The sequence below is a fragment of the Coregonus lavaretus genome (genome assembly GCF_964263955.1).
Source record: "Coregonus lavaretus genome assembly, chromosome: 12".
NCBI classification, from domain to species: Eukaryota; Metazoa; Chordata; class Actinopteri; order Salmoniformes; family Salmonidae; genus Coregonus; species Coregonus lavaretus.
Window position 1 is genome coordinate 14,399,572 of NC_139999.1, and position 27,545 is coordinate 14,427,116.

The following is a 27,545-nucleotide window of genomic DNA, read 5'->3' on the forward strand; positions in this document are numbered from 1 at the left end:
AGCAGGCATGTTCAGAATTTTTTGGGATTTTGTTTTCCATGATTCTTATATGTGAAATCAAACTGTTCTTAATATTCTGTGGAGGATGTCTGTGTTAAATGACCAACTGAGGTTTGAAACCTCAAATTTTCCCAGCAAATCAATGGCAAGTGATTATTTGTTGAGATGAGAGCAGGAAAGACAGAAGTGTGTGTTTACAGGGGCTCCTCCTTAGCCCATCTCACACGCCAAAGAAAGGCCTCCTATCGAAAGGGCAGCCACTTACAAAACAACACACACACGGTCAGACACGCGGTTCTATCCTCGTGGGGCACTAAAATTGATTTCCATTCTAAATCCTATTTTCCCTAAGCCCTAACACTAACCCCTAACCTAACCTCAAAATAGCCTTTGTCCTCGTCGGGACGTGGGAAATGTCCCAACGAGGGAGAATTTTCCTTGTTTTACTATCCTTGTGGGGACTTTTAGGGATTTCAGGTCCCCACGAGGACAGAAGAGCAAGACCACACCCCCTCTTCTTCTCACACTCAACTACTCTACCTCAGACCACACCCCCTCTTCTTCTCACACTCAACTACTCTACCCCAGAGCACACCCCCTCTTCTTCTCACACTCAACTACTCTACCCCAGACCACACCCCCTCTTCTTCTCACACTCAACTACTCTACCCCAGACCACACCCTCTTCTTCTCACACTCAACTACTCTACCCAAGAGCACACCCCCTCTTCTTCTCACACTCAACTACTCTACCCCAGAGCACATCCCCTCTTCTTCTCACACTCAACTACTCTACCCCAGACCACACCCCCTCTTCTTCTCACACTCAACTACTCTACCCCAGAGCACACCCCCTCTTCTTCTCACACTCAACTACTCTACCCCAGAGCACACCCCCTCTTCTTCTCACACTCAACTACTCTACCCCAGACCACACCCCCTCTTCTTCTCACACTCAACTACTCTACCCCAGACCACACCCCCTCTTCTTCTCACACTCAACTACTCTACCCCAGACCACACCCCCTCTTCTTCTCACACTCAACTACTCTACCCCAGACCACCCCCTCTTCTTCTCACACTCAACTACTCTACCCCAGACCACACCCCCTCTTCTTCTCACACTCAACTACCTTTATTTAACCAGGTAAGCCAGTTGAGAACAAGTTGGCCAAGATAAAGCAAAGCAGTGCGATAAAAACAACACAGAGTTACATATGGGGTAAAACAAAACATAAAGTCAAAAATACAACAGAAAATATATATACAGTGTGTGCAAATGTAGAAAGTTATGGAGGTAAGGCAATAAATAGGCTATAGTGCAAAATAATTTCAATTAGTATTAACACTGGAATGATAGATGTGCAAGAGATGATGTGCAAATAGAGATACTGGGGTGCAAAAGGTTAAAAAGCCTATTTAAATTTCAGAGTGAACAGCGCATTCAAAGCCAACAGCTTGCGGTCCCTGTGGTTTCTCCCGCTCTTTCTCTGCAGTGAGGGTTATATGGCAACAGACATCCACACACAGAGTAATGTCTTGCCTGGCTACCCAGACTCCTCCAGCCAAACGCTACGGCACGCCCGCGGGCGTTAGTTTCTTCTCCGCAGCGAATCTGGATCTGAGTACTTGCCTGACCCTTCACCGAATGTGAACACATTCGGGGCCGTCTGATTGGTCCAGAACACACATGGGTAAAGCGGCGGTTTCAACATTCGTCATTGGCTTTGTTAGAGACGATCAAATCGATGATGACTTTGTTTTGTACAACAGCCCTCGTCACCACAGACGACTTCAGTGATGGCAGTCTCAGACTAAAGTACACTTCCGGTCAAAAGTTTTAGAACACCTACTCATTCCAGGGTTTTACTTTATTTTTATTATTTTCTACATTGTACAATAATAGTGAAGACATCAAAACTATGAAATAACACATATGGAATCATGTAGTAACCAAAAAAAGTGTTAAACAAATCAAAATATTTTATATTTGAGATTCTTCAAATGCCAATAGTGTGCAAAGCTGTCATCAAGAGAAAGGGTGGCTATTTGAAGAATCTCAAATATAAAACATATTTTGATTTGTTTAACACTTTTTTGGTTCCTACATGATTCCATATGTGTTATGTCATAGTTTTGATGTCTTCACTATTATTCTACAATGTAGAAAATAGTAAAAATAAAGAAAAACCCTGGAATGAGTAGGTGTTCTAAAACATTTGACTGGTAGTGTATGTAGCGAACAACAGAGCAGCGGAACAATTTAGTGTGAGTCGTCAGGCTAGGCAATGTCCCCAACCACATCTCATGGACATACAAGAAAAGGACTGGGCATCAACATCCATTAACTTTCAGGTGTGTGTAGAGTAGTGTTGTCACGATACCATAATTTTGACATCGATACTGATACCAGGTTTAGTATCACGATACTCAATACCATCACGATAACAAAACGATACCACAGCAATAAAAGGCATATTAGCCAAAGTCACAGAATGGCACTTGATACAGACAGAAACTCAGCTACTGTACTGTTCAATCTTTGGGCATCTTTTCAGTTCAATATCATTACATTAGAATTGTATTACGTCAACATTTTTCAAAACGAATCAATTATACATAATCAATTTGACTTTGTTTTTGCAATTCTATACTGAACAAAAATATAAAAATCAACATGTAAAGTGTTGGTCCCATTATTCATGAGGTGAAATAAAAGATCCCAGAAATGTTGCTTAGCACAAAAAGCTAATTTCTCTCAAATTTGTTGCACAAATTTGTTTACGTCCCTATTAGTGAGCATTTCTCTGTTGCCAAGATAATCCATCCACCTGACAGGTGTGGCATATCAAGAAGCTGATTAAACAGCATGATCATTACACAGGTATGCCCAGTCATGTGAAATCCATAGATTAGGGCCTAATTAATTTATTTCAATTGACTGAATTCCTTATATGAACTGTAACTCAGTAAAATCGTTGAAATTGTCGCATGTTGCGCTTATATATTTGTCAGGTGGATGGATTATCTTGGCAAAGGAGAAATGCTCACTAACAGGGATGTAAACATATTTGTGCACAAAATTTATATTTTTGTTCAGTATATAAAGGTGCACGCCATCTCTTTAACCAGTAATGACATCATTCACGAGGCAAGAAGAGGGCAGCCCGTCAGAGATATATTCACACACAGAGTCAGTTCGCTGAGGCAATAGATAATCTTTGGAGAGACGTGAGAGATTGATTAAGTGATTTAATAAGGTTTTGGTGGCAATAAGCTTTGAAATAAGCATATTTTGCCTTATGGTTTGCACATTATCACAAACAAAGTACTAGGGGTAGTGAATTGATGTTGGCTTCAGCTGTAAGCTACCGGTATCTCCTTGCATTGTAAAGTGTTCTAGCCTGTATGTACATTGTTTTGAGAACAGTAATGAACAGTTTCAACATTTCTACATGCCGTGTCACATTATTCAGGTGGGTTAACTTCTGTGCAGCATGAGTTGGGAGCTAACATGATGCAGTCCAGACTCCCAGTGCAGGCTAAGTGGAGCAGGCACGGTGGGGAGCTAACATGATGCAGTCCAGACTCCCAGTGCAGGCTAAGTGGAGCAGGCACGGTGGGGAGCTAACATGATGCAGTCCAGACTCCCAGTGCAGGCTAAGTGGAGCAGGCACGGTGGGGAGCTAACATGATGCAGTCCAGACTCCCAGTGCAGGCTAAGTGGAGCAGGCACGGTGGGGAGCTAACATGATGCAGTCCAGACTCCCAGTGCAGGCTATACAGTGCTTCTTGTGCTGCAGTGTGTTACAGTGTGAGATGTACTGTAGAGGGGGTGTGTGTGTATCCTGGTTGAGTGCTGCTCTCAGTGAGGAACAAGCTGTGGGTGGGTGGGCAAAGGGAGGAAGGAGGGGTCAGGGTGGTGCAGTGTGTGCAGGTGCATGCTGGGTAGTTACCTTGTTAGTCACAGTGTTGATTGCCAGAGTTGGAGAGGCACTTCCAGAGATCATACAGTCCATTCCCAAAGACTCTGACTCCAGGCTGTACGGTGTGGAAGCCTGGGGGAGGGAGACAAAACATTATTACTTTTAGCTAATTATCAAATATAGGACCACTAAAATATACACTCCTAACTAATTCTAAGAATAATACAGGACCTCAAGCCATATGTGCCAAGGTAAAGGTTTTAACACTCATATGTTGCCGTATTTGTTGGGAAGATAGTTTTCCTTTCAGGAAAGAGGGAGGGATGCAGATCTCTATTATGTAAAATACACCAGGACCATTTATAAATAACAAAAGAAGCAACACCTTTATTTAGGTCACATTTGAAATATTTCCTGAGGAGCTGAAGAGAAGTGCACTGCCCCCATTGCTCCCCGCGAGGCGCTCCGTCGGGAGAGATAACACCACCGCGCCTGTCTCCCAAAACTGCTTACTGTAAGAGGATTGGCTGGCAACAATACCATTTTTAATTCATGATAAACATAAATGAGATTTAACAAAGTCACCATTTTCTAAATGTCTGAGACTTAATGGAATGCCTTGTAGGCCGACAGTGACATCTGTAGTAAGGGAGGATGGTGTGCATGTCATACTAACAACATACATGCACAAACTTGAGGGCGGGTGAATAGTGTGAATATTGTGTATTTGTTTTGCTTTAGAATTACACACCAATGACTATATTTAAACTCATTTACACACACATACAGGTGTATGTACTGTATAGAATAGGATGTGCATCTCTCCATCCCGCTCCCCATCTTAAAACCACACACGTGGGTGGTTAACTGAGTGAGTGGGTTTGCCTTTTCCGCTTTGTGTCTTTGGGTTTCAACAGAAGCCCCCCTGTATGTCTTGTGGCCTGTGGTGGGCCACACAGGGGAGGCCAGACTGCAGTCTGCAGCAGCCAGGGAGAGATGGATGGATGGATGCCTCAGAGCCAGGTCAATCTGGGCAGTTGACTAAACCAGTGAGGCTGTGCATTACACTGGACCAGACTCATACATAATTAAAGACAAAAGCTCCCGCTCAGAAAGAACAGCCAGCGCACATTAATTGATGTTTGTTAAAAAAATTACTGCAGAATGCAATGTATGTAAGTAACGGCAGCCTGGGGCATAGTTTATTAATAAGGACCCTGCTAAAAGACAAGGCTGAGCCACATCGAGAGGCAGTTACATAAAGGGAGGAGATAAACTCCTACTGTGTGTGTGTGTGAGAGTATACAGGAGAGAGAGAGACAAAGAGGATGAGCCAAAGAAGCGATCAGAGAGAGAGAGAGAGAGAGAGAGCGAGAGCGAGAGCGAGAGCGAGAGCGAGAGCGAGAGAGCGAGAGAGATTGAACAAGAAACAAAAGAGCTGTATGTGAAGACTTTGTATGATATGGTTACCCCATTTTCCACATGAGCCCACTCATCATTCCCGGTGTTGGCATGGGTTAAGAGAGGGTATCTACATGTGTAAAACACAAAAGTTTCAGGGGAGGATGTGGTGTCTCTGGAGGACTCACCCGCTCTCCGGACCGCGGCCTCTTTTTTGGCCGTGTGGGCAGGGCGTCCTCCTTTGGGTTGGCGTCGATGGCCCAGTAGGAGCCCTGTGGGGAGAGGAGGGACCACAGTAAAGAACGACACAGAAAAGACAATGCCCTGCCTGGCCTGGTACCACAGGGACGTTATCTCCAGACAAAAGGGTAAAGGAATCAGAGGCTTTTCTTTGGGACTGACACATTAGGGCTTTAACAAATGCTATTAAAACACTATCCATACTCCAAAAAGAATCAACAGTGGTGTGTAATAAGTGTGTGTGTGTGTGTGTGGCTTTGGTTGTAATCGGAGGGAGCTGTGTTTTGTGGTGAGGCTTCTCCTTGTCTATGGTGCTCCTTAGTTAGAGACAGCGGCTGGTGAAATGCTAAGCCCCTCCTGAAGCAGTGCTTCCTCAGCCTCAGTGTAGGTAGCCAACTGTAGCTGGACTGGGAGCTGGAGCAACGTGTTGGGTTTCTGCCCAGGTCTGAGCCCGGCTAATCAAGGAGGGAATAGACCTGCTGGCTCTGGGGCTGCAGCTCCACACTCCAGCTGCATTATTTAGCTCTGCATTCGACCCCATTTAATTTATTTTTCAATGGTGTTCCTCCCTGAAGCCACAAGCAACACATGATTTTAAATATTTTATATTAATCCTGATAAGATCTCAATTGTCAAGGGAAAGTGAGATCAGGACCTTTAAAATGACTTCCTAAGCAGAGAGAATAATTGATATTCTTTGAGAAATTGTCAGTCTGGACAACAGGAGAGGAGAGGTACGGTTGCAACAACCTGTGTCTAAGGTAGTCCACACAATAACGTGTACCATACTCCAGTCACAGTCCTACTGCCATCTAAAGCACGGACCTGTGTTTTATTCCTGGCTTTTATTTTGAAACACTGCAACAATAATACATTGTTGAGCAAATATGTTTTAATATTTTCAAAGCTTGGGGTCGATTAGAATTTCCCTCAGAGGGAGAATAATTCACAGTGCAATCAACCAGAGACAGACATCTCAATAATACATGGCTGAAGTAAATCCCATTATACTCTCAGCTCTGTAGCCCAATTCCATTGTTGGTATATTTGGTGGTGTTGTCTTCACTGTAAAAGGCTGAGAGTAACAGACAGAGAAAAGTCTAAGGATGTCTGAAGGTGAGCTGCCTGAACTCAGAGTTCTGATCATAGCATCTGTTTTACTGCTAAATATATGATGATTTAGGGGGTAAACTGATTTATGGGTTAACTGATTCAATTAGAGCTCCTGGTAGACTCAAAATCACTGTCCCGGTGGAGAGCCGGGCTGGGTGGCGTTTCTTTTAATTAAAGAAAAAAATCTTGGGATGGGAGTTTCTGCATTTCTCCACACGCCCCCCTGAGACTCGATGGGGGAAAAAACTAACCCATATAAAGAGTTCTTAAATTATTCACAAACACACTGCATCATAGCAAAGCCTGGCAAGGCAAGTGTGTCTGTCCATATTGTAAGCTACAACTCTACCCACATGTACATATTACTTCAACTACCTCAACTAGCCGGTGCCCCCGCACATTGACTCTGCACCGGTACCCCCCTGTATATAGCCTCCCTACTGTTATTTTATTTTACTTCTGCTCTTTTTTTCCCTCAACACTTTTTTGTTGTTGTTTTATTTTACTTTTTTTATAAAAAATAAATGCACTGTTGGTTAAGTGTTGTAAGTAAGTATTTCACTGTAATGTCTGCACCTATTGTATTCGGCACATGTGGCCAATAAAATGTGATTTGATTTGATGAAACCAATCTCCAACTATTTCAGTCTCTAAACAAAAGCCATGATGGCCATGTGATGATTTCACCAGAAGCACTGTGTAACTGCTATACCTGCTATCAGAAAAGTGCTGACTTTCCTACACTACAGTACTGCATGCATGTCAACATCACTTTCTCTGGTTTCACCATCTCAGTCTAGATTAGATACAGGACATGGAATATGCAGTACATTTAGCGTCCCCTACCAGTTAAAGGCCAGTGCAGTCCAAAAGGTGATTTTCCTGTGTTTTCTATATATACAGTCAAAAGATTTTAGAACACCTACTCATTCAAGGGTTTTTCTTTATTTTTACTATTTTCTACATTGTAGAATAATAGTGAAGACATCAGAACTATAAAATAACACATATGGAATCATGTAATAACCAAAAAAGTGTTAAACAAATCAAAATATATTTTACATTTGAGATTCTTCAACTAGCCACCCTTTACCTTGATCACAGCTTTGCACACTCTTGGCATTCTCTCAATCAGCTTCATGAGGTAGTCACCTGGAATGCATTTCAATTAACAGGTGTGCCTTCTTAAAAGTTAATTTGTGGAATTTCTTTCCTTCTTAATGCGTTTGAGCCAATCAGTTGTGTTGTGATAAGGTAAGGGGGGTATACAGAAGATAGCCCTATTTGGTAAAAGACCAAGTCCATATTATGGCAAGAACATCTCAAATAAGCAAAGAGAAACGACAGTCCATTAGTCATGAAGGTCAGTCAATCCGGAACATTTCAGTTACTTTGAAAGTTTCTTCAAGTGCAGTCGCAAAAACCATCAAGCACTATGATGAAACTGGCTCTCATGAGGACCGCCACAGGAATGGAAGACCCAGAGTTACCTCTGCTGCAGATAATAAGTTAATTAGAGTTACCAGCCTCAGAAATTGCAGCCGAAATAAATGCTTCACAGAGTTCAAGTCACAGACACGTCTCAACATCAACTGTTCAGAGTGGACTGTGAGAACCAGGCCTTCATGGTCGAATTGCTGCAAAGAAACCATTACTAAAGGACACCAATAAGAAGAAGAGACCTGCTTGGGCCAAGAAACACGAGCAATGGACATTAGACCGGTTGAAATTTGTCCTTTGGTCTGGAGTCCAAATTTGAGATTTTTGGTTCCAACCGCCATGTCTTTGTGAGACGCGGTGTGGGTGAACAGATGATCTCCGCATGTGTAGTTCCCACCGTAAAGCATGGAGGAGGAGGTGTTATGGTGTGGGGGTGCTTTGCTGGTGACACAGTCTGTGATTTATTTAGAATTCAAGGCACATTTAACCAGCATGGCTACCACAGCATTCTGCAGCGATACGCCATCCCATCTGGTTTGGGCTTAGTGGGACTATAATTTGTTTTTCAACAGGACAATGACCCAACACACTGCCAGGCTGTGTAAGGGCTATTTTTCCAAGAAGGAGAGTGATGGAGTGCTACATCAGATGACCTGGCCTCCACAATCCCCCGACCTCAACCCAATTGAGATGGTTTGGGATGAGTCGGACCGCACAGTGAAGGAAAAGCAGCCAACAAGTGCTCAGCATATGTGGGACCTCCATCAAGAATGTTGGAAAAGCATTCCAGGTGAAGCTGGTTGTGAGAATGTCAAGGGTGTGCAAAGCTGTCATCAAGGCAAAGGGTGGCTATTTGAAGAATCTGAAATATAAAATATATTTTGATTTGTTTAACACTTTTTTGGTTACTACATGATTTCATAGTTTGTCTTCACTATTATTGTACAATGTAGAAAATAGTAAAAATTAAGAAAAACCCTTGAATGAGTAGATGTGTCCAAACTTTTGACTGGTACTTTATATACAGTTGAAGTTTACATACACCTTAGCCAAATACATTTAAACTCAGTTTTTCCACAATTCCTGACATTTAAATCCTAGTAAAAATTCCCTGTTTTAGGTCAGTTAGGATCACCACTTTATTTTAAGAATGTGAAATGTCAGAATAATAGTAGAGAGAATGATTGATTTCAGCTTTTATTTCTTTCATCACATTCCCAGTGGGTCAGAAGTTTACATACATTCAATTAGTATTTGGTAGCATTGCCTTTAAATTGTTTAACTTGGGTCAAATGTTTCGGGTAGCCTTCCACATTCTTCCCACAATAAGTTGGGTGAATTTTGGCCCATTCCTCCTGACAGAGCTGGTGTAACTGTGTCAGGTTTGTAGGCCTCCTTGCTCGCACACGCTTTTTCAGTTCTGCCCACACATTTTCTAAAGGATTGAGTTCAGGGCTTTGTGATGGCCACTCAAATAGCTTTACTTTGTTGTCCTTAAGCCATTTTGCCACAACTTTGGAAGTATGCTTGGGGTCATTGTCCATTTGGAAGACCCATTTGCGACCAAGCTTCAACTTCCTGACTGATGTCTTGAGATGTTGCTTCAATATATCCACATAATTATCCTTCCTCATGATGCCATCTATTTTGTGAAGTGCAACAGTCCCTCCTGCAGCAAAGTACCTCCACAGCATGATGCTGCCACCCCCGTGCTTCACGGTTGCGATGGTGTTCTTCGGCTTGCAAGTTCTCCCCCTTTTCCTCCAAACATAACGATGGTCATTATGGCTAAACAGTTGTATTGTTGTTTCATTAGACCAGAGGCCATTTCTCAAAAAAGTCAGATCTTTGTCCCCATGTGCAGTTGCAAACCGTATTCTGGCGATTTTATGGCGATTTTGGAGCAGTGACTTCTTCCTTTTTTTTTGGGGGGGTGGGGTGGGGGGGGGGTAGATCAGCTTAATATTGCAGATAGATTGTAACTTCCATCAATGTAATTGTCTGCATCACTTCCAATCCCCCATGTTTATATATATATATACACACACACTCCCCTTTATTACTTTTCAACCCTGCCATCCTTTCCCTACTTGGGGTAAATTAGTGAACAACAATGCTTAGGCCTCTACTTCCAGCTTATACTTACTATCTACATTTTATGGACACAGTCAATTTTACAATAATTCTATTTTATTTGTTTTTGCTCGTGAACTTCTTCTACTCTCAACCTCTCCGATCATTTTCATGATGTCCATCCGGTTTGCTTCTATATGCCATATCTTTCTAACTGTGCTCTTTCCCAAAAGCTCCCAACATACAACCTATATACTTATTATGGACACAGTACGCTTACATTATTAGTTATCTTGTTATTATTTGTTGTTATTTGTTATTAGTCCCATCCTTCAATTCCATTCAACACCTCCCATCTATCTCTTTAACACCATCCATATAGGATTTCTATTTGCCATATATATTTCAACTGTACTGTGATGTTTTACAAAAGTTCTGAACCTTTCTATTCTCATTGCTTCTACAGATTGTGAATGAAAAATAAACATTTTCGCTAAAAGTATTATTATATTATTGATCGATTGACTATGACTTTTCAGATCACCCCGTAGTGCTATCTGCAAGGTTAGCTCCAAGTAAATATTGCAATCCTTTAGCCATTCCTGGACCTGTGTCCAAAAACAAGCTACAAATGGACAGAACCAAAACAAATGATCTAATGATTCTGTTTCTTCACAGCAAAATCTGCAGAGCTGGGAAGATTGTATCCCCCATTTAAATAACATTCTGTTGGTAGCAAGTATTTTATATAATCATTTTAATTGAAAGATTCTAATTTTTGAATCCGGTGTCGTTTTGCGTGTCAGTTCATAAACACTATGCCATGGGATCGGTACATCAAAAATCTCTTCAACTATTTTGCAATCTATATGGGACGGCTGTTAATTCTTTGGTCCTTAAATGAAACTGATATACTTTTTTATTTATCACAGTTTTCCTTAACCAATTATGTTCTTTAATGCAAGGCCGACAGACAAGTTCCTTACTTTCTCCCCCTTCCACTTTCCTCTTCCATTTTTGCGGTAAGGCTGTAATTATTTGGTTGTAATTTTGAGTAGAGCAGACATTTCCATATGTTTTTGTTAGCTGCATCACAACTCCACCAGTCCTACCGATGATATCATTTACGAAGATTATACCTTTTTTAAACATTTTGTCAAAAAATAAAGGTTTTTTGTCAATTAGTATATTTGAATTTAACCACAATATTTGTTGCATTATTTGTTCTGTCGTTTCTGGAGGATTAAATTGAAATTGCAAACAACTTTTTATGGCTTGTTTTAGAAATAGTGATATTTGGGAGATGATTTCCTTTTCAAATAACTGAAAATGAGCGGTTGTAATCTGAAGAAATCCATTCTTGAACATTGGGTGAGACAATCTTACTAATTTGCTTGAGAACCAGTTCAGATTTAAGTATCACTTTTGTATGACTGAAGCTTTTAGTGATAGGTCTAATGCTTTAATATTTAATCATTTCTGTCCTCCTAATTCATATTCATTATATAAATAGGCCCTTTTAATTTTGTCTGGCAAGTTCCAAATAAAATTGAATATTTTTTTCTCATATAATTAAAAAAAACTGTTCGCTAGGCGTAGGCAAGACCATAAGCAAATAGGTAAACTGGGATAATACTAAAGAGTTAATCAGGGTGATTTTTCCACAAATTGACAGGTATTTACCTTTCCATGGTAGCAAGATCTTATCTATTTTTGCTAACTTTCTATAAAAATTTATTGAAGTGAAATCATTTATTCCCTTTGGGATATGTATTCCGAGTATATCCACATCACCATCAGACCATTTTATTGGTAAACTACATGGTAATGTAAACTTTTTATTTTTTAGTGATCCAATACATAATAGTACATTTGTCATAATTTGGTTGTAATCCAGAGAGATTAGAAAATGTATCTAGATCCTCTATGAGGCTGTGGAGGGATTCTAGTTGTGGATTTAAAAGAAAACATGAATCATCAGCGTACAATGACACCTTTGTTTTTAAGCCCTGGATGTCTAATCCTCTGATATTATTATTGGATCTGATTTTAATAGCTAACATCTCGATGGCCACAATAAATAGATATGCTGATAGTGGACAACCTTGTTTCACTCCTCTTGACAGTTTAAAACTTTGAGAAATAGCCATTATTTACTATTTTACACCTAGGTTTACTATACATGATTTTGACCCATTTTATAAAGAGATTCTCCAAAATTGAAATGCTCCAGGCATTTATATATAAACCCCAGTCGTACTTTATCAAATGCCTTTTCGAAGTCTGCTATGAATAGCAGGCCTGGTTTCCAATATTTTCCATAGTGTTCTATTGTTTCCAATACTTGCCTTATATTATCTCCAATGTATCGCCCATGTAAAAAACCTGTCTGATTAGAATGAATAATATCCGACAATACCTTTTTAATTCTATGCGCTATATATTTTGCATCACAACACTGAAGTGTAAGGGGCCTCCAATTTTTTTAATGGACTGGATCTTTATACAGTGAGGGAAAAAAGTATTTGATCCCTTGCTGATTTTGTTCATTTGCCCACTGACAAAGACATGATCAGTCTATAATTTTAATGGTAGGTTTATTTGAACAGTGAGAGACAGAATAACAACAAAAAAATACAGAAAAACACATGTCAAAAATTTTATAAATTGATTTGCATTTTAAATGAGGGAAATAAGTATTTGACCCCCTCTCAATCAGAAAGATTTCTGGCTCCCAGGTGTCTTTTATACAGGTAACGAGCTGAGATTAGGAGCACACTCTTAAAGGGAGTGCTCCTAATCTCAGCTTGTTACCTGTATAAAAGACACCTGTCCACAGAAGCAATCAATCAATCAGATTCCAAACTCTCCACCATGGCCAAGACCAAAGAGTTCTCCAAGGATGTCAGGTTCAAGATTGTAGACCTACACAAGGCTGGAATGGGCTACAAGACCATCGCCAAGCAGCTTGGTGAGAAGGTGACAACAGTTGGTGCGATTATTCGCAAATGGAAGAAACACAAAATAACTGTCAATCTCCCTCGGCCTGGGGCTCCATGCAAGATCTCACCTCGTGGAGTTGCAATGATCATGAGAACGGTGAGGAATCAGCCCAGAACTACACGGGATGATCTTGTCAATGATCTCAAGGCAGCTGGGACCATAGTCACCAAGAAAACAATTGGTAACACACTACGCCGTGAAGGACTGAAATCCTGCAGCGCCCGCTAGGTCCCCCTGCTCAAGAAAGCACATATACAGGCCCGTCCGAAGTTTGCCAATGAACATCTGAATGATTCAGAGGAGAACTGGGTGAAAGTGTTGTGGTCAGATGAGACCAAAATCGAGCTCTTTGGCATCAACTCAACTCGCTGTTTGGAGGAGGAGGAATGCTGCCTATGACCCCAAGAACACCATCCCCACCGTCAAACATGGAGGTGGAAACATTATGCTAAGGGAGTGTTTTTCTGCTAAGGGGACAGGACAACTTCACCGCATCAAAGGGACGATGGACGGGACCATGTACCGTCAAATCTTGGGTGAGCACATTAAGGTCCTGGAGTGGCCTAGCCAGTCTCCAGACCTTAATCCCATAGAAAATCTGTGGAGGGAGCTGAAGGTTCGAGTTGCCAAACGTCAGCCTCGAAACCTTAATGACTTGGAGAAGATCTGCAAAGAGGAGTGGGACAAAATCCCTCCTGAGATGTGTGTAAACCTGGTGGCCAACTACAAGAAACGTCTAACCTCTGTGATTGCCAACAAGGGTTTTGCCACCAAGTACTAAGTCATGTTTTGCAGAGGGGTCAAATACTTATTTCCCTCATTAAAATGCAAATAATTTTATAACATTTTTGACATGCGTTTTTCTGGATGTATTTGTTGTTATTCTGTCTCTCAATGTTCAAATAAACCTACCATTAAAATTATAGACTGATCATGTCTTTGTCAGTGGACAAACGTACAAAATCAGCAGGGGAATCAAATACTTTATATATACACTGCTCAAAAAAATTCATGGAACACTAAATTAACACATCCTAGATCTGAATGAATGAAATAATCTTACTAAATACTTTTTTCTTTACATAGTTGAATGTGCTGACAACAAAATCACAAAAATTATCAATGGAAATCAAATTTATCAACCCATGGAGGTCTGGATTTGGAGTCACCCTCAAAATTAAAGTGGAAAACCACACTACAGGCTGATCCAACTTTGATGTAATGTCCTTAAAACAAGTCAAAATGAGGCTCAGTAGTGTGTGTGGCCTCCACGTGCCTGTATGACCTCCCTACAACGCCTGGGCATGCTCCTGATGAGGTGGCGGATGGTCTCCTGAGGGATCTCCTCCCAGACCTGGACTAAAGCATCCGCCAACTCCTGGACAGTCTGTGGTGCAACGTGGCGTTGGTGGATGGAGCGAGACATGATGTCCCAGATGTGCTCAATTGGATTCAGGTCTGGGGAACGGGCGGGCCAGTCCATAGCATCAATGCCTTCCTCTTGCAGGAACTGCTGACACACTCCAGCCACATGAGGTCTAGCATTGTCTTGCATTAGGAGGAACCCAGGGCCAACCGCACCAGCATATGGTCTCACAAGGGGTCTGAGGATCTCATCTCGGTACCTAATGGCAGTCAGGCTACCTCTGGCGAGCACATGGAGGGCTGTGCGGCCCCCCAAAGAAATGCCACCCCACACCATGACTGACCCACCGCCAAACCGGTCATGCTGGAGGATGTTGCAGGCAGCAGAACGTTCTCCACGGCGTCTCCAGACTCTGTCACGTGCTCAGTGTGAACCTGCTTTCATCTGAAGAGCACAGGGCGCCAGTGGCGAATTTGCCAGTCTTGGTGTTCTCTGGCAAATGCCAAACATCCTGCACGGTGTTGGGCTGTAAGCACAACCCCCACCTGTGGACGTCGGGCCCTCATACCACCCTCATGGAGTCTGTTTCTGACCGTTTGAGCAGACATGCACATTTGTGGCCTGCTGGAGGTCATTTTGCAGGGCTCTGGCAGTGCTCCTCCTGCTCCTCCTTCCACAAAGGCGGAGATAGCAGTCCTGCTGCTGGGTTGTTGCCCTCCTATGGCCTCCTCCACGTCTCCTGATGTACTGGCCTGTCTCCTGGTAGCGCCTCCATGCTCTGGACACTACGCTGACAGACACAGCAAACCTTCTTGCCACAGCTCGCATTGATGTGCCATCCTGGATGAGCTGCACTACCTGAGCCACTTGTGTGGGTTGTAGACTCCGTCTCATGCTACCACTAGAGTGAAAGCACCGCCAGCATTCAAAAGTGACCAAAACATCAGCCAGGGAGCATAGGAACTGAGAAGTGGTCTGTGGTCACCACCTGCAAAACCAGTCCTTTATTGGGGGTGTCTTGCTAATTGCCTATAATTTCCACCTGTTGTCTATTCCATTTGCACAACAGCATGTGAAATGTATTGTCAATCAGTGTTGCTTCCTAAGTGGACAGTTTGATTTCACAGAAGTGTGATTGACTTGGAGTTACATTATGTTGTTTAAGTGTTCCCTTTATTTTTTTGAGCAGTGTATATATATATATATTTCTACACTATGAGGTTGGAATAACACTGAGAATGTAAAAAAAATATGCCCTTCTAGTGAAGGAGCTATTTGAAAAGACTACCTGCAATTTCAGCCTGTTTTGGTGAGATGGCGTTTTGGCCTTCTATGGTGACACCACCATGCGGTAAATTAGTTAATAGACCAATAAGAGTTCCAAACCTCTCTGCCAATAACAACCATTTTTCAGTTTTCCCCTCCCCACTCAGACAGTCCTAACTAAATTCTTGCTTGAGAAATTGCTCTTTGCTCAGAAGCTATTTTTGTTTATTTTTAACCATTTCAATAGAACAAAATCACAGTTAGGTACTTAATTGTTACCCAGAAATTAATTGATATTGAAATTACGGCTGCATTGGACCTGTAGCCCTTTACACTCGTATCCGTATAAGGGTTGAAAATGGCAGATTTGTACACTGATAAGCGCCTACAATTGGAACACAGTGGCTGTACAATAACATGCTATACATGACGTCAGAGCTCACAGTTTCCGCTTCACAGCTCTGTATGGGTTTTGACTAACAGCCGTTCTGAACTTGAGCAGGTTGCCTCCATCCCTCAAGCTAAATTGGGCAATTTTTGCAAATGTTTTCTTGTCTCAGTGAGGGAAATGCTATAAATTACGAGGACTCTATGTATTTAGAAAAACGAGACGTTGAGGATTATAATAAATATTGCTTTGATGTCATACAAGCAAGCCAAACACCTGTGAGTCCAAATGTGCACTTCACATTTCCATATAATAAAACTCACGTAATATACAGTGTCAACATTTATGATCACTATGTTTGATGTACAGTTACAAGATTACATGGCGTTATACCGTGTGTTTGCCTGAACAGATTGAGCCTGTTTGTTGTATTGTGAAGAACATTTGCCGCGTACCTTGCATCTGAATGCACTGATGACTCCATTCTATGTGCACCAAAATTACAATCTCCTTCTCTGAATTACCTAGTGAAAGCCTAACAATAAGATCGTGTTTTATAATTTAGCTAGTCATGTTGGCAATAGAACAAGCTTTCAAATTATGCCCACATGACCCAGATTGCGATTTATAATGGATTGTTTTTGGATTGCGTAAACAACAACAGTAATTGCGTAAAGGCGGGGATACAAGGCTGTGTTCCTCCACGGCACAATTCAGATTCAGCTTAAAAAACACCTTATAGTTGAACACTCTTCTTTGAGTCATAAAAGTGCATTGAAATGACTTAGGAACTGTGCACAATTTGGAAAGGTGTGTGGTCACTTGGAGACACCAGTTAGTCATCTCATTCAAACCCTTGTCATTTGTCTTGTGTTGCACCTACCCCAAATTATGTTACTGAATGTATCCAGAGTATTTTCAGATTTCGTTTGGATTCACTCGTGTCAGGTGAACTGTTGTGTCCTCAACTTTAGTCTAAATATTTTCCCATTATCCCCAAACTGTTCCCTTTTAATTGCTACCATGTTTATGTGTATGCTTTCCATATTTCTTATGCAATAAATATTTCAAAATATCTTATCTCCATCTTGCTAGCTACTATTTTGTATTTTATTCAAGTGGATAAAGTAGTGACGTAGTTCCTCTATGCCAAAAGAGTCCATAATTGAAACCAGACCCTTGTCACTGTGTTGAGACTAACCAGTTAACATCATGTAAATTAATATGTAGGTCTAGCTGCAGTGGGAGTTGTAACGGCACTATCTCCATGGTAACAGAGTACGCCACGCCTGCCATCATCTCTCTCTCCATCTCAGAGAAAGACATGGCTCTCGCCTATCTCATACAACCAGCAGTGCTCATATTCCTGCCACATTACAATATTGATGTAACATTTCAAGAGCGTCTTGCGCTTCTTTGAAGTTATCTTCAGGGGGGGAAGGGAGTGAGGAAAATTCCAAATGAAACATTAAGGATGCGAGCATCTTGGCCATGCATTTGGAATGGGATCCATACAGCAATAGATGGTTTGTATTTAGTGGAGCAGCTCCCAGGAGAGTCAACATCAGAGGATTACAGCAAAACATGAAATTAAGCATTCAGTCCCCCATCCTCTACAGTTCATAGCTCGGCATAGCTCTTCAAGCCTCTGTGTGTGTGTGTGTGTGTGTGTGTGGAGTGTGTGTGTGTGCTCCAGACAAAGCGGGGATTACATATGTTTAGACCAATTCACATACCAGGATACACTAAATATAGGCCCACATGGTCCAAACATGTGAGAAACTAAACTCAGTAGGGGATACTAGTAATACAAGTGAGAGTGCAAGAGATGTGAGCGATTGTGTGGTAAAACAGGCTGGTATGGGAGCTGGTGGTGTGTCTTAGCAGGAGTCCCTGCCAGCCTGAGAGGAGAGGACAGGAGGTGCTGTGAGGCAGGTGTTGTATACATCATTGTGGCCTCCCTTTCCTCTCCTCCTATGTGCTGAGGCACTTTTAGGGAGTTACTAGAAATGCCCTGACTATGGCCTTATTTTGGCCTATTCTCACAAGGCCAATGGCTTTTTACCACGTCTTCAACTTAGTCTGCCCTGCCAGTCTAAAAAAATTACTCATTATTTACAATTTTGTGGGGGGGGGGGGGGGCGTTCATAATAGATTGAGAGCATTCCATGCATTTCTAAACTGTCAGAGCACTGGCAGACGTTCAAAGCTAACATTTTTCTATAGCAGATAGCATGAGACACTCTTGCAAGAAGTTCTCAATATTATGTTTAGACTGCTACATCAACCTGTGGACACCAGCTGTTTATTCCCACTCCATTTACTGTCATCTCTGTATCTTGGGTTTGAATAAAAACAGTTTTCTTACCTTTCCTGGGTCATCTTTGGAGCGAGGCACTTTGAGAAAACACTTGTTCAATGACAGATTGTGCCGTATTGAGTTCTAGAGAGAGAGACAGAGAGAGAGACAGAGAGAGAGAGAGAGAGAGAGAGAGAGAGAGAGTCGGGGTTAGAGCTTAGGGATCAAAAACCACATTAGAGGAAGAGGTCTCGTGTCTTTGAGAAGAGAGCAGGTCATAGCCACAGAGGCCGTGCCATTGTGACAAAGTGAAAAGGGAAGCTTGGTAGGATGCTACACGGTCATCCTTTGTGTATTGTCATATTTCCTGCAGTCAAGATCAACTTGTTTTAATTACACCCTGAGGAATGAATTTGCTAAATCTGTGACTAGACACACTGATAGTCACTGGATCTTTGCCTTGGACCTGGCCAAAGCCACTAGGAAGACATAGGGTCTAATCTACTTGGTAACAACACTCTGGACACTACAGCAGCCAGGCTTCTTCTACTTCTCAAATTACATGGGCGCCAAAAATCAATGCTCAACTTGAATTAAGAGACACACGCATCCCAAATGAATCCCTCTCTGGGATGATGCCTGATATTAATTAATGCTACACAAGGCTCCTTCGGGGGAAGGAAATACATTATGTAGATCATTCTGAAAGTTAACTCATTAGTGTTGGCTAGTCCTCACCATCAGAGGAGAGAGGCTGATTTATCTGGCTGATCAGGGGCTTGAAGCAGCAATGATGATGGCTGTAGAGTGGAGTGGTGCTCTTGGATTAATAACACAGCCAGGATAGAGCCAGCCAGCCAGGCAGGCAGGCAGGGCCCTGGAATCAGCTGGAGCTGGGCCATCCATGGGCTTAGCGGACTCACTGAATGCACGTCTCCACTCCATTTTATGGAGTAGTATTGATAGATAGCTTCACTAAAAAGCTTTGGGATCCTCAGATGAGTTGGACGTAGGTTGGGCAGATGTGAGAGGAGTACACAGCCCACAAGATGGAGCTAGTTGTAACATCAGTATAGAGAAAGTAGGCCTGCACCTCAGGAAGACAGGAAAATGTTTTAGCCTCGCTACTGTTATTTTACTGCTGCTCTTTAATAAAACATTTTACTTATCTATTTTTTACTTAATACTTATTTTTCTTAAAACTGCATTGTTGGTTAAGGGCTTGTAAGTAAGCATTTCACTGTAAGGTCTACACATCATGTATTCGGCGCATGCGATTTGAAAATGACAGTCGTTATCGAGAGGTAAAATCCTCTGAAAACCCAATGGAAAAAATATCAAAATACACCAAACTTACACAACCTAATGCAACAAAAAGTGTCTGAGATGTTACAGCAGGACAGATCCATCATGATGCTCATTATAGAAAACTAAAATATATTACAAAAACAAACAATACACCCTCGTCAATCAATAAAGAGGCTAATCAAACCCCAATATCTGGTAAGTATACTAGTAAGTATTTTTTAAACCTCCCGCGTTGGGCTCGATGTGCCATTGTGTAGTTCTTACATGCAATCTATGAGCAGAATTACTGTCTTACCTCAATTAGCCACGACATATGAATTAATGCTACACAGAGGGTAGAGCGTACGGCCCAGTACATCACTGGGGCCAAGCTTCCTGCCATCCAAGACCTCTATACCAGGCGGCGTCAGAGGAAGGCCCTAAAAATTGCCAAAGACTCCAGCCACCCTAGTCATAGACTTATCCCTGCTACCGCACGGCAAGGGGTACTGGAACGCAAAGTCTAGGTCCAAAAGGCTTCTTAACAGCTTCTACCCCCAAGCCATAAGACTACTAAACAGCTAATCAAATGGCTACCCGGACGATTTGCATGGACTCCCCCCACCCAATTTTTATACCCTGCTGCTTCCCGCTGTTTATTATCTATACAGTCACTTTCCCCCTACCTACATGTACATATTACCGCAACTAACCTGTACCCCCGCACATTGACTCGGTACCGGTACCCCCTGTATATAGCCTCGTTATTGTTACTCTTTTTTTTACTTTAGTTTATTTAGTAAATCTTTTAACTATTATTTTTCTTAAAACTGCATTGTTGGTTAAGGGCTTGTACGTAAGCATTTCATGGTAAGGTCTACACCTGTTGTATTCGGCGCATGTGACAAATGAAAATTTGATTTGAAATCCCTAGTTTGAAAGCAACTGTTTTCTGGAAGCCGTATGGCGCCATTTTCCCTAAATTGTCCCCCACGTGGACCAGCCCCCTAGCAATTAGTGTTTCAGCCAATGAGCTTCAGCCCCTCGCCATTTGAGTGACATCTAGCAAGATGCACACACAGCAGAGCGAGAGAGAAATTACGTGGTTCACAGATCTGCACGTGTGATGTAGCACGTCATTTTCAGGGAACAGTTTTGGCTCGTGAGTGCTACTTTTAGAACTACTGACTAAAAAGTATACAAAAGTCCCGGAGAATCTCTTTAAGACCCAAGTAAAACCACCCACCTTCCAGACTCAGATGTCAAGGAGTGGGAGTGGGAGTGTGTGTGTGTGTGTCATGCACTTGATGCCACAAGGAGAGAGGGAAGTAGTGCCAGTGACTGTATACAGCGCATTTGGAAAGTATTCAGACCCCTTGACATTTTGTGACGTTACAGCCTTATTCTAAAATGGATTAAATTGTTTAGTTTTTTTCTCATCAATCTACACACTATTCCCCATAATGACAAAGCAAAAACAGGTTTTTATATTTAAATTTTAGCAAAAAAATTTAAATAAGAATAATAATTAAATATTACATTTACATAAGTATTCAGACCCTTTACTCAGTACTTTGTTGAAGCACCTTTGGCAGCGATTACAGCCTCGACTCTTCTTGGGTATGATGCTACACCTGTATTACGGGAGTTTCTCCCATTTTTCTCTGCAGTTCCTCTCAAGCTCGGACAGGTTGGATGGGGAGCGTCGCTGCACAGCTATTTTCTGGTCTCTCCGGAGATAATAGATCGGGGACAAGCCGGGCTCTGGCTGAGCCACTCTACGACATTCAGAGACTTGTCCCGAAGCCACTCCTGCGTTGTCTTGGCTGTGTGCTAAGGGTCGTTGTTCTGTTGGAAGGTGAACCTTCGCCTCAGTCTGAGGTCGTGAGCGCTCTGGAGCAGGTTTTCATCAAGGATCTCTCTGTACTTTGCTCCGTTCATCTTTCCCTCAATCCTGACTTGTCTCCCAGTCCCCACAGCATGATGCTGCCACCACCACGCTTCACTGTAGGAATGGTGACTGGTTTCCTCCAGACGTGACCCTTGGCATTCAGGCCAAAGAGTTCAATCTTGGTTTCATCAGACCAGAGAATCTTGTTTCTCATGGTCTGAGAGTCTTTAGGTGCCTTTTGGCAAACTCCAAGTGGGCTGTCATGTGCATTTTACTGAGGAGTGGCTTCCATCTGGCCACTCTACCATAAAGGCCTGATTGGTGGAGTGCTGCAGAGATGGTTGTCCTTCTGGAAGGTTCTCTCATCTCCATAGAGGAACTCTGGAGCTCTGTCAGAATGACCATCGGGCTCTTGGTTACCTCCCTGACCAAGGCCCTTCTCCCCCAATTGCTCAGTTTGGCCGGGCGACCAGCTCTGGCAAGAGTCTTGGTGGTTCCAAACTTCTTCCATTTAAGAATTATGGAGGCCACTGTGTTCTTGGGGCCCTTCAATATTGCCGAGATTTTTTGGTACCCTTCCCCAGATCTGTGCCGACACAACCCTGTCTCGGAGCTCTACAGAAAATGGCTTGGTTTTTGCTCTGAAATGCACTGTCAAATGTGGGACCTTATATATAGACAGGTGTATGCCTTTCCAAATCATGTTCAATCAATTGAATTTACCACAGGTGGACTCCAATCAAGTTGTAGAAATGTCTCAAGGATGATCAATGGAAACAGGATGCACCTGAGCTCAATTTCATAGCAAAGGGTCTGAATACTTTATAAAACAAAATTTATAAAAACCTGTTTTCACTTTGTCATTGTGGGGTATTGTGTGTAGATTGATGAGTAAAATATAAAGTTAATCTATTTTAGAATAAGGCTGTAACGTAACCAAATGTGGAAAAAGTCAAGGGGACTGAATATTGTATATGAATTGACAAAGTCATCGATCACATAACACCATTTATTTCTGTGTGCACGATTTTAAAATAAAATCGGTTGAAGGACATACAGTACCAGTCAAAAGTTTGGACACACCAACTCATTCGAGTTTCTTTATTTTTACTATTTTCTACATTGTAGAATAATAGTGAAGACATCAAAACTATGAAATAACACATGGAATCGTGTAGTAACGAAAAAAGTGTTAAACAAATCAAAGTATATTTTATATTTGAGATTCTTCAAAGTAGCCACACTTTGCCTTGACAGCTTTGCACACCCTTGGCATTCTCTCAACCAGCATCATGAGGTAGTCACCTGGAATCCATTTCAATTAACAGGTGTGCCTTCTTAAAAGTTAATTTGTGGAATTTATTTCCTTCTTAATGCATTTGAGCCAATCAGTTGTGTTGTGACAAGGTAGGTGGGTATACAGAAGATATCCCTATTTTGTAAGAGACCAAGTCCATATTATAGCAAGAACAGCTCAAATAAGCAAAGAGAAACGACAGTCAATCATTACTTTAAGACATGAAGGTCAATCATTACTTTAAGACATGAAGGTCAGTCAATCAGGAACATTTCAGTTACTTTGAAAGTTTCTTCAAGTGCAGTCGCAAAAACCATCACGCGCTACGATGAAACTGGCTCTCATAAGGACAGCCACAGGAAAAGAAGACCCAGAGTTACCTCTGCTGCAGACGATAAATTAATTAGAGTTAACTGCACCTCAGATTGCAGCCCAAATAAATGCTTCACAGAGTTCAAGTAATAGACACAACTCAACATCAACTGTTCAGAGGAGACTGTGTGAATCAGACCTTCATGGTCAAATTGCTGCAAAGAAACCAATACTAAAAGGACACCAATATGAAGACTTGCTTGGGCCAAGAAACACGAGCAATGGACATTAGACCGGTTGAAATTTGTCCTTTGGTCTGGAGTCCAAATCCAACCGCCGTGTCTTTGTGAGAGGCAGAGTAGGTGAACGGATGATCTCCACGTGTGGTTCCCACCGTGAAGCATGGAGGAGGTGGTGGGACGGTGTAGGGGTGCTTTGCTGGTGACACTGTCTGTGATTTATTTAGAATTCAAGGCACACTTAACCAGCATGGCTACCACAGCATTCTGCAGCAATACGCCATTTTTTACGTTACATTTACGTCATTTAGCAGACGCTCTTATCCAGAGCGACTTACAAATTGGTGCATTCACCTTATAGCCAGTGGGATAACCACTTTACAATGTTTTTGTTTTCTTTCTTTGGGGTGGGGTAAGGGGGGGAACAACTGATTGGTTCCAACGCATTAATAAGGAAATAAATTCCACAAATTAACTTTTAACAAGGCACACCTGTTAATTGTTATGGGACAAGATACAAAAATACTACAATGCAGAGATACACAACAATAATCAGGTTAACACTGAGCTTATCAACATCACAACTTTATCTGATGAAATATTAACGTGCATGCCCTTTTATGTGAGTGTCTGTGTGTTCGTGCATTTGTACTATATGTGTGTAAATGTATGCGCACGTGTGAACACACACACACACTATATATACACAAAAGTACAGTACCAGTCAAAACCATCCCATCTGGTTTGAGCTTAGTGGGACTAGCATCTGTTTTTTAACAGGACAACGACCCAAAACACACCTCCAGGCTGTGTAAGGGCTATTTGACCAAGGAGAGTGATGGAGTGCTGCATCAGATGACCTGGCCTCCACAATCAACCGACCTCAACCCAATTGAGATGGTTTGGGATGAGTTGGACCGCAGAGTGAAGGAAAAGCAGCCAACAAGTGCTCAGCATATGTGGGAACTCCTTCAAGACTGTATTCTTCATGAAGCTGGTTGAGAGAATGCCAAGAGTGTGCAAAGCTGTCATCAAGGCAAAGGGTGGCTACTTTAACGAGCTAAAATCTAAAATATATTCTGATTTGTTTAACACGTATTTGTTTACTACATGATTCCATGTGTTATTTCATAGTTTTGATGTATTCACTATCATTCCAGAATGTAGAAAATAGTAAAAATAAAGAAAAACCCTTGAATGAGTAGGTGTGTCAGAACTTTTGACTGGTACTGTACATCTGGTGTATTACAAGCAATTATTGGTTCCAATGACAGTCTTATTTTTTAAAACGAAGATTGCAATTTTTTCATTCACTATAATGAGGGATCCTGTTTACTGCTAACAATCCCTGCAGTACTGCGGTCGCCCTTTAACTTCCATGGCTTCAATGAGAGGGGCAGTAGTAGTGCTCAGCCTCACACAGTGAGATATGTTGCTCAGTCTCCATTTAGGGCCTTCTTGCAGGTCTAAATCATTGATACAGTCATTCAGCCTGACCCAACCTAGAGTACTGTCACTGCATTAGAGGTTTACTTTTGAATGAACTCTTCTCTCTGGCAGCACTCCCCTGCCCTGACAGGCTCTGTGTTCCAGCAACATGCTGTATTCTGTCAAACATGCTCCCCTCTCTAAGCTTACACATCACTGGTGTGAAACTAACAGGCTGAGGGTCATTCATGGGAGAAAGGGTGAAGTGGAGTGAATAGAAGCGTTTAACACATTACGACTGCAGTGTTACACAGAGAAACCTGATGACAGCCACTTCTGCTTCTTTGGGAGTATCATGGCATCCTTACAGGAAGGCAGAGGAGTTAAACCATCAATAAGATGACAACGTGCTGGTGAGAATCCTCCCAATTAAAGCCAGTTAACCATATTAACGTGTCCGTTTTGGAAACGCCACACTACAATTAGCCTAAGCATCTACGGTATGCAGAGTCATACTTGCACACAATGAGGATGGAGCATCCTGATAAGTACCTAGTACAGATCCAGTGTTAACAGAAGTACAGTAAGTAGAAGGGGTCATTGAGTGTGAGCAGTAGTGCATATTGAGTCATACAGAGCAGAGCGCTAAGCAGGGGTCCAGCCCAAGCGCTGCCCAGCATGTACCTGCAACCCCCACAGTGCGGCTCATGCCCATCCAGTGTGTGTGCATCTCCCAATACCGCGTCCCACACGCCACAACGTGTTTCCTAAGTAATATGGTGATTTAACACACCAGGACAGCAGTAGAGGCGTAAGCAGTTCAGCCCTGCGTCGCCCTCACATCCCCCCCCACCACCATCACCCCCCCCCCCCCCCCCCCCCCCACGGAGCGGAGTAGGGAGCTGCGGCGCAACAGAAGGGCCGCCAGGGGAAAGTAGGTTACGCTGACCCTGCGCTCTGCGTGTCAAACGTTCAGAGTGAGCCAAAGGGACAGGCCGTGTCAGAGCGCTGCTCCTCTCCACACAGGCAGGCAGGGAGGTGGTCAGAGCACCCTGTACACACGCTGCTAAGCGACCCAGGGGACTGCAGCCTCACGGGACACATACTGAGATGCATGGAGGTAGAGGTCTCACACAGAGAGAAAACCAGTGAAGAGCGGTCGGTCTCTCCACAGGTCTGTCTAACGTTCATACTAATGCAGTCCTTTCCTGCTGCTGCATCTCTGCCTCAAAAACATATCCTTCTGACAGGCATCCCAACACATGGCTGACCTGACATTTCACACTTCTCATGTAAAGTTTAGTATTTACTTGAGAGCCTGTTTTAAACGTCTATCTTACTAAAAGTAAGGGAAGGCCCGGACAAGCTCTTTAATCGTTTAGATTAAACTCCAAATAGGATGGCGCTTAATTACCTTCGGATTTACAGCATTGTGATCAACATTTTTTCCCAAGCAACTAAAAGGAGCAGGAGTGTACAGTGGGGAAAAATTATTTAGTCAGCCACCAATTGTGCAAGTTCTCCCACTTAAAAAGATGAGAGGCCTGTAATTTTCATCATAGGTACACGTCAACTATGACAGACAAATTGAGATTTTTTTTCCTCCAGAAAATCACATTGTAGGATTTTTAATGAATTTATTTGCAAATTATGGTGGAAAATAAGTATTTGGTCACCTACAAACAAGCAAGATTTCTGGCTCTCACAGACCTGTAACTTCTTCTTTAAGAGGCTCCTTTGTCCTCTACTTGTTATCAGTATAAAAGACACCTGTCCACAACCTCAAACAGTCACACTCCAAACTCCACTATGGCCAAGACCAAAGAGCTGTCAAAGGACACCAGAAACAAAATTGTAGACCTGCACCAGGCTGGGAAGACTGAATCTGCAATAGGTAAGCAGCTTGGTTTGAATAAATCAACTGTGGGAGCAATTATTAGGAAATGGAAGACATACAAGACCACTGATAATCTCCCTCGATCTGGGGCTCCACGCAAGATCTCACCCCGTGGGGTCAAAATGATCACAAGAACGGTGAGCAAAAATCCCAGAACCACACGGGGGGACCTAGTGAATGACCTGCAGAGAGCTGGGACCAAAGTAACAAAGCCTACCATCAGTAACACACTACGCCGCCAGGGACTCAAATCCTGCAGTGCCAGACGTGTCCCCCTGCTTAAGCCAGTACATGTCCAGGCCCGTCTGAAGTTTGCTAGAGTGCATTTGGATGATCCAGAAGAGGATTGGGAGAATGTCATATGGTCAGATGAAACCAAAATAGAACTTTTTGGTAAAAACTCAACTCGTCGTTTTTGGAGGACAAAGAATGCTGAGTTGCATCCAAAGAACACCATACCTACTGTGAAGCATGGGGGTGGAAACATCATGCTTTGGGGCTGTTTTTCTGCAAAGGGACCAGGACGACTGATCCGTGTAAAGGAAAGAATGAATGGGGCCATGTATCGTGAGATTTTGAGTGAAAACCTCCTTCCATCAGCAAGGGCATTGAAGATGAAACGTGGCTGGGTCTTTCAGCATGACAATGATCCCAAACACACCGCCCGGGCAACGAAGGA

The 27,545-nt window shown here is 42.4% G+C and overlaps 1 protein-coding gene across 1 annotated transcript in view; it reads right to left on the reverse strand.

The window, feature by feature from the left end:
- LOC311138489 (forkhead box protein J3-like) overlaps nucleotides 1–27,545 on the reverse strand; it is a 117,312-nt gene that overhangs the window by 12,922 nt on the left and 76,845 nt on the right. Inside the window, exons 3-5 of the mRNA XM_084173184.1 lie at nucleotides 18,585–18,659; nucleotides 5,516–5,599; nucleotides 3,957–4,058 (exon numbers count right to left, since the gene is read on the reverse strand). Coding sequence (XP_084029310.1) covers nucleotides 3,957–4,058; nucleotides 5,516–5,599; nucleotides 18,585–18,659 — 261 coding nt within the window. The remainder of the gene's footprint in view (nucleotides 1–3,956; nucleotides 4,059–5,515; nucleotides 5,600–18,584; nucleotides 18,660–27,545) is intronic.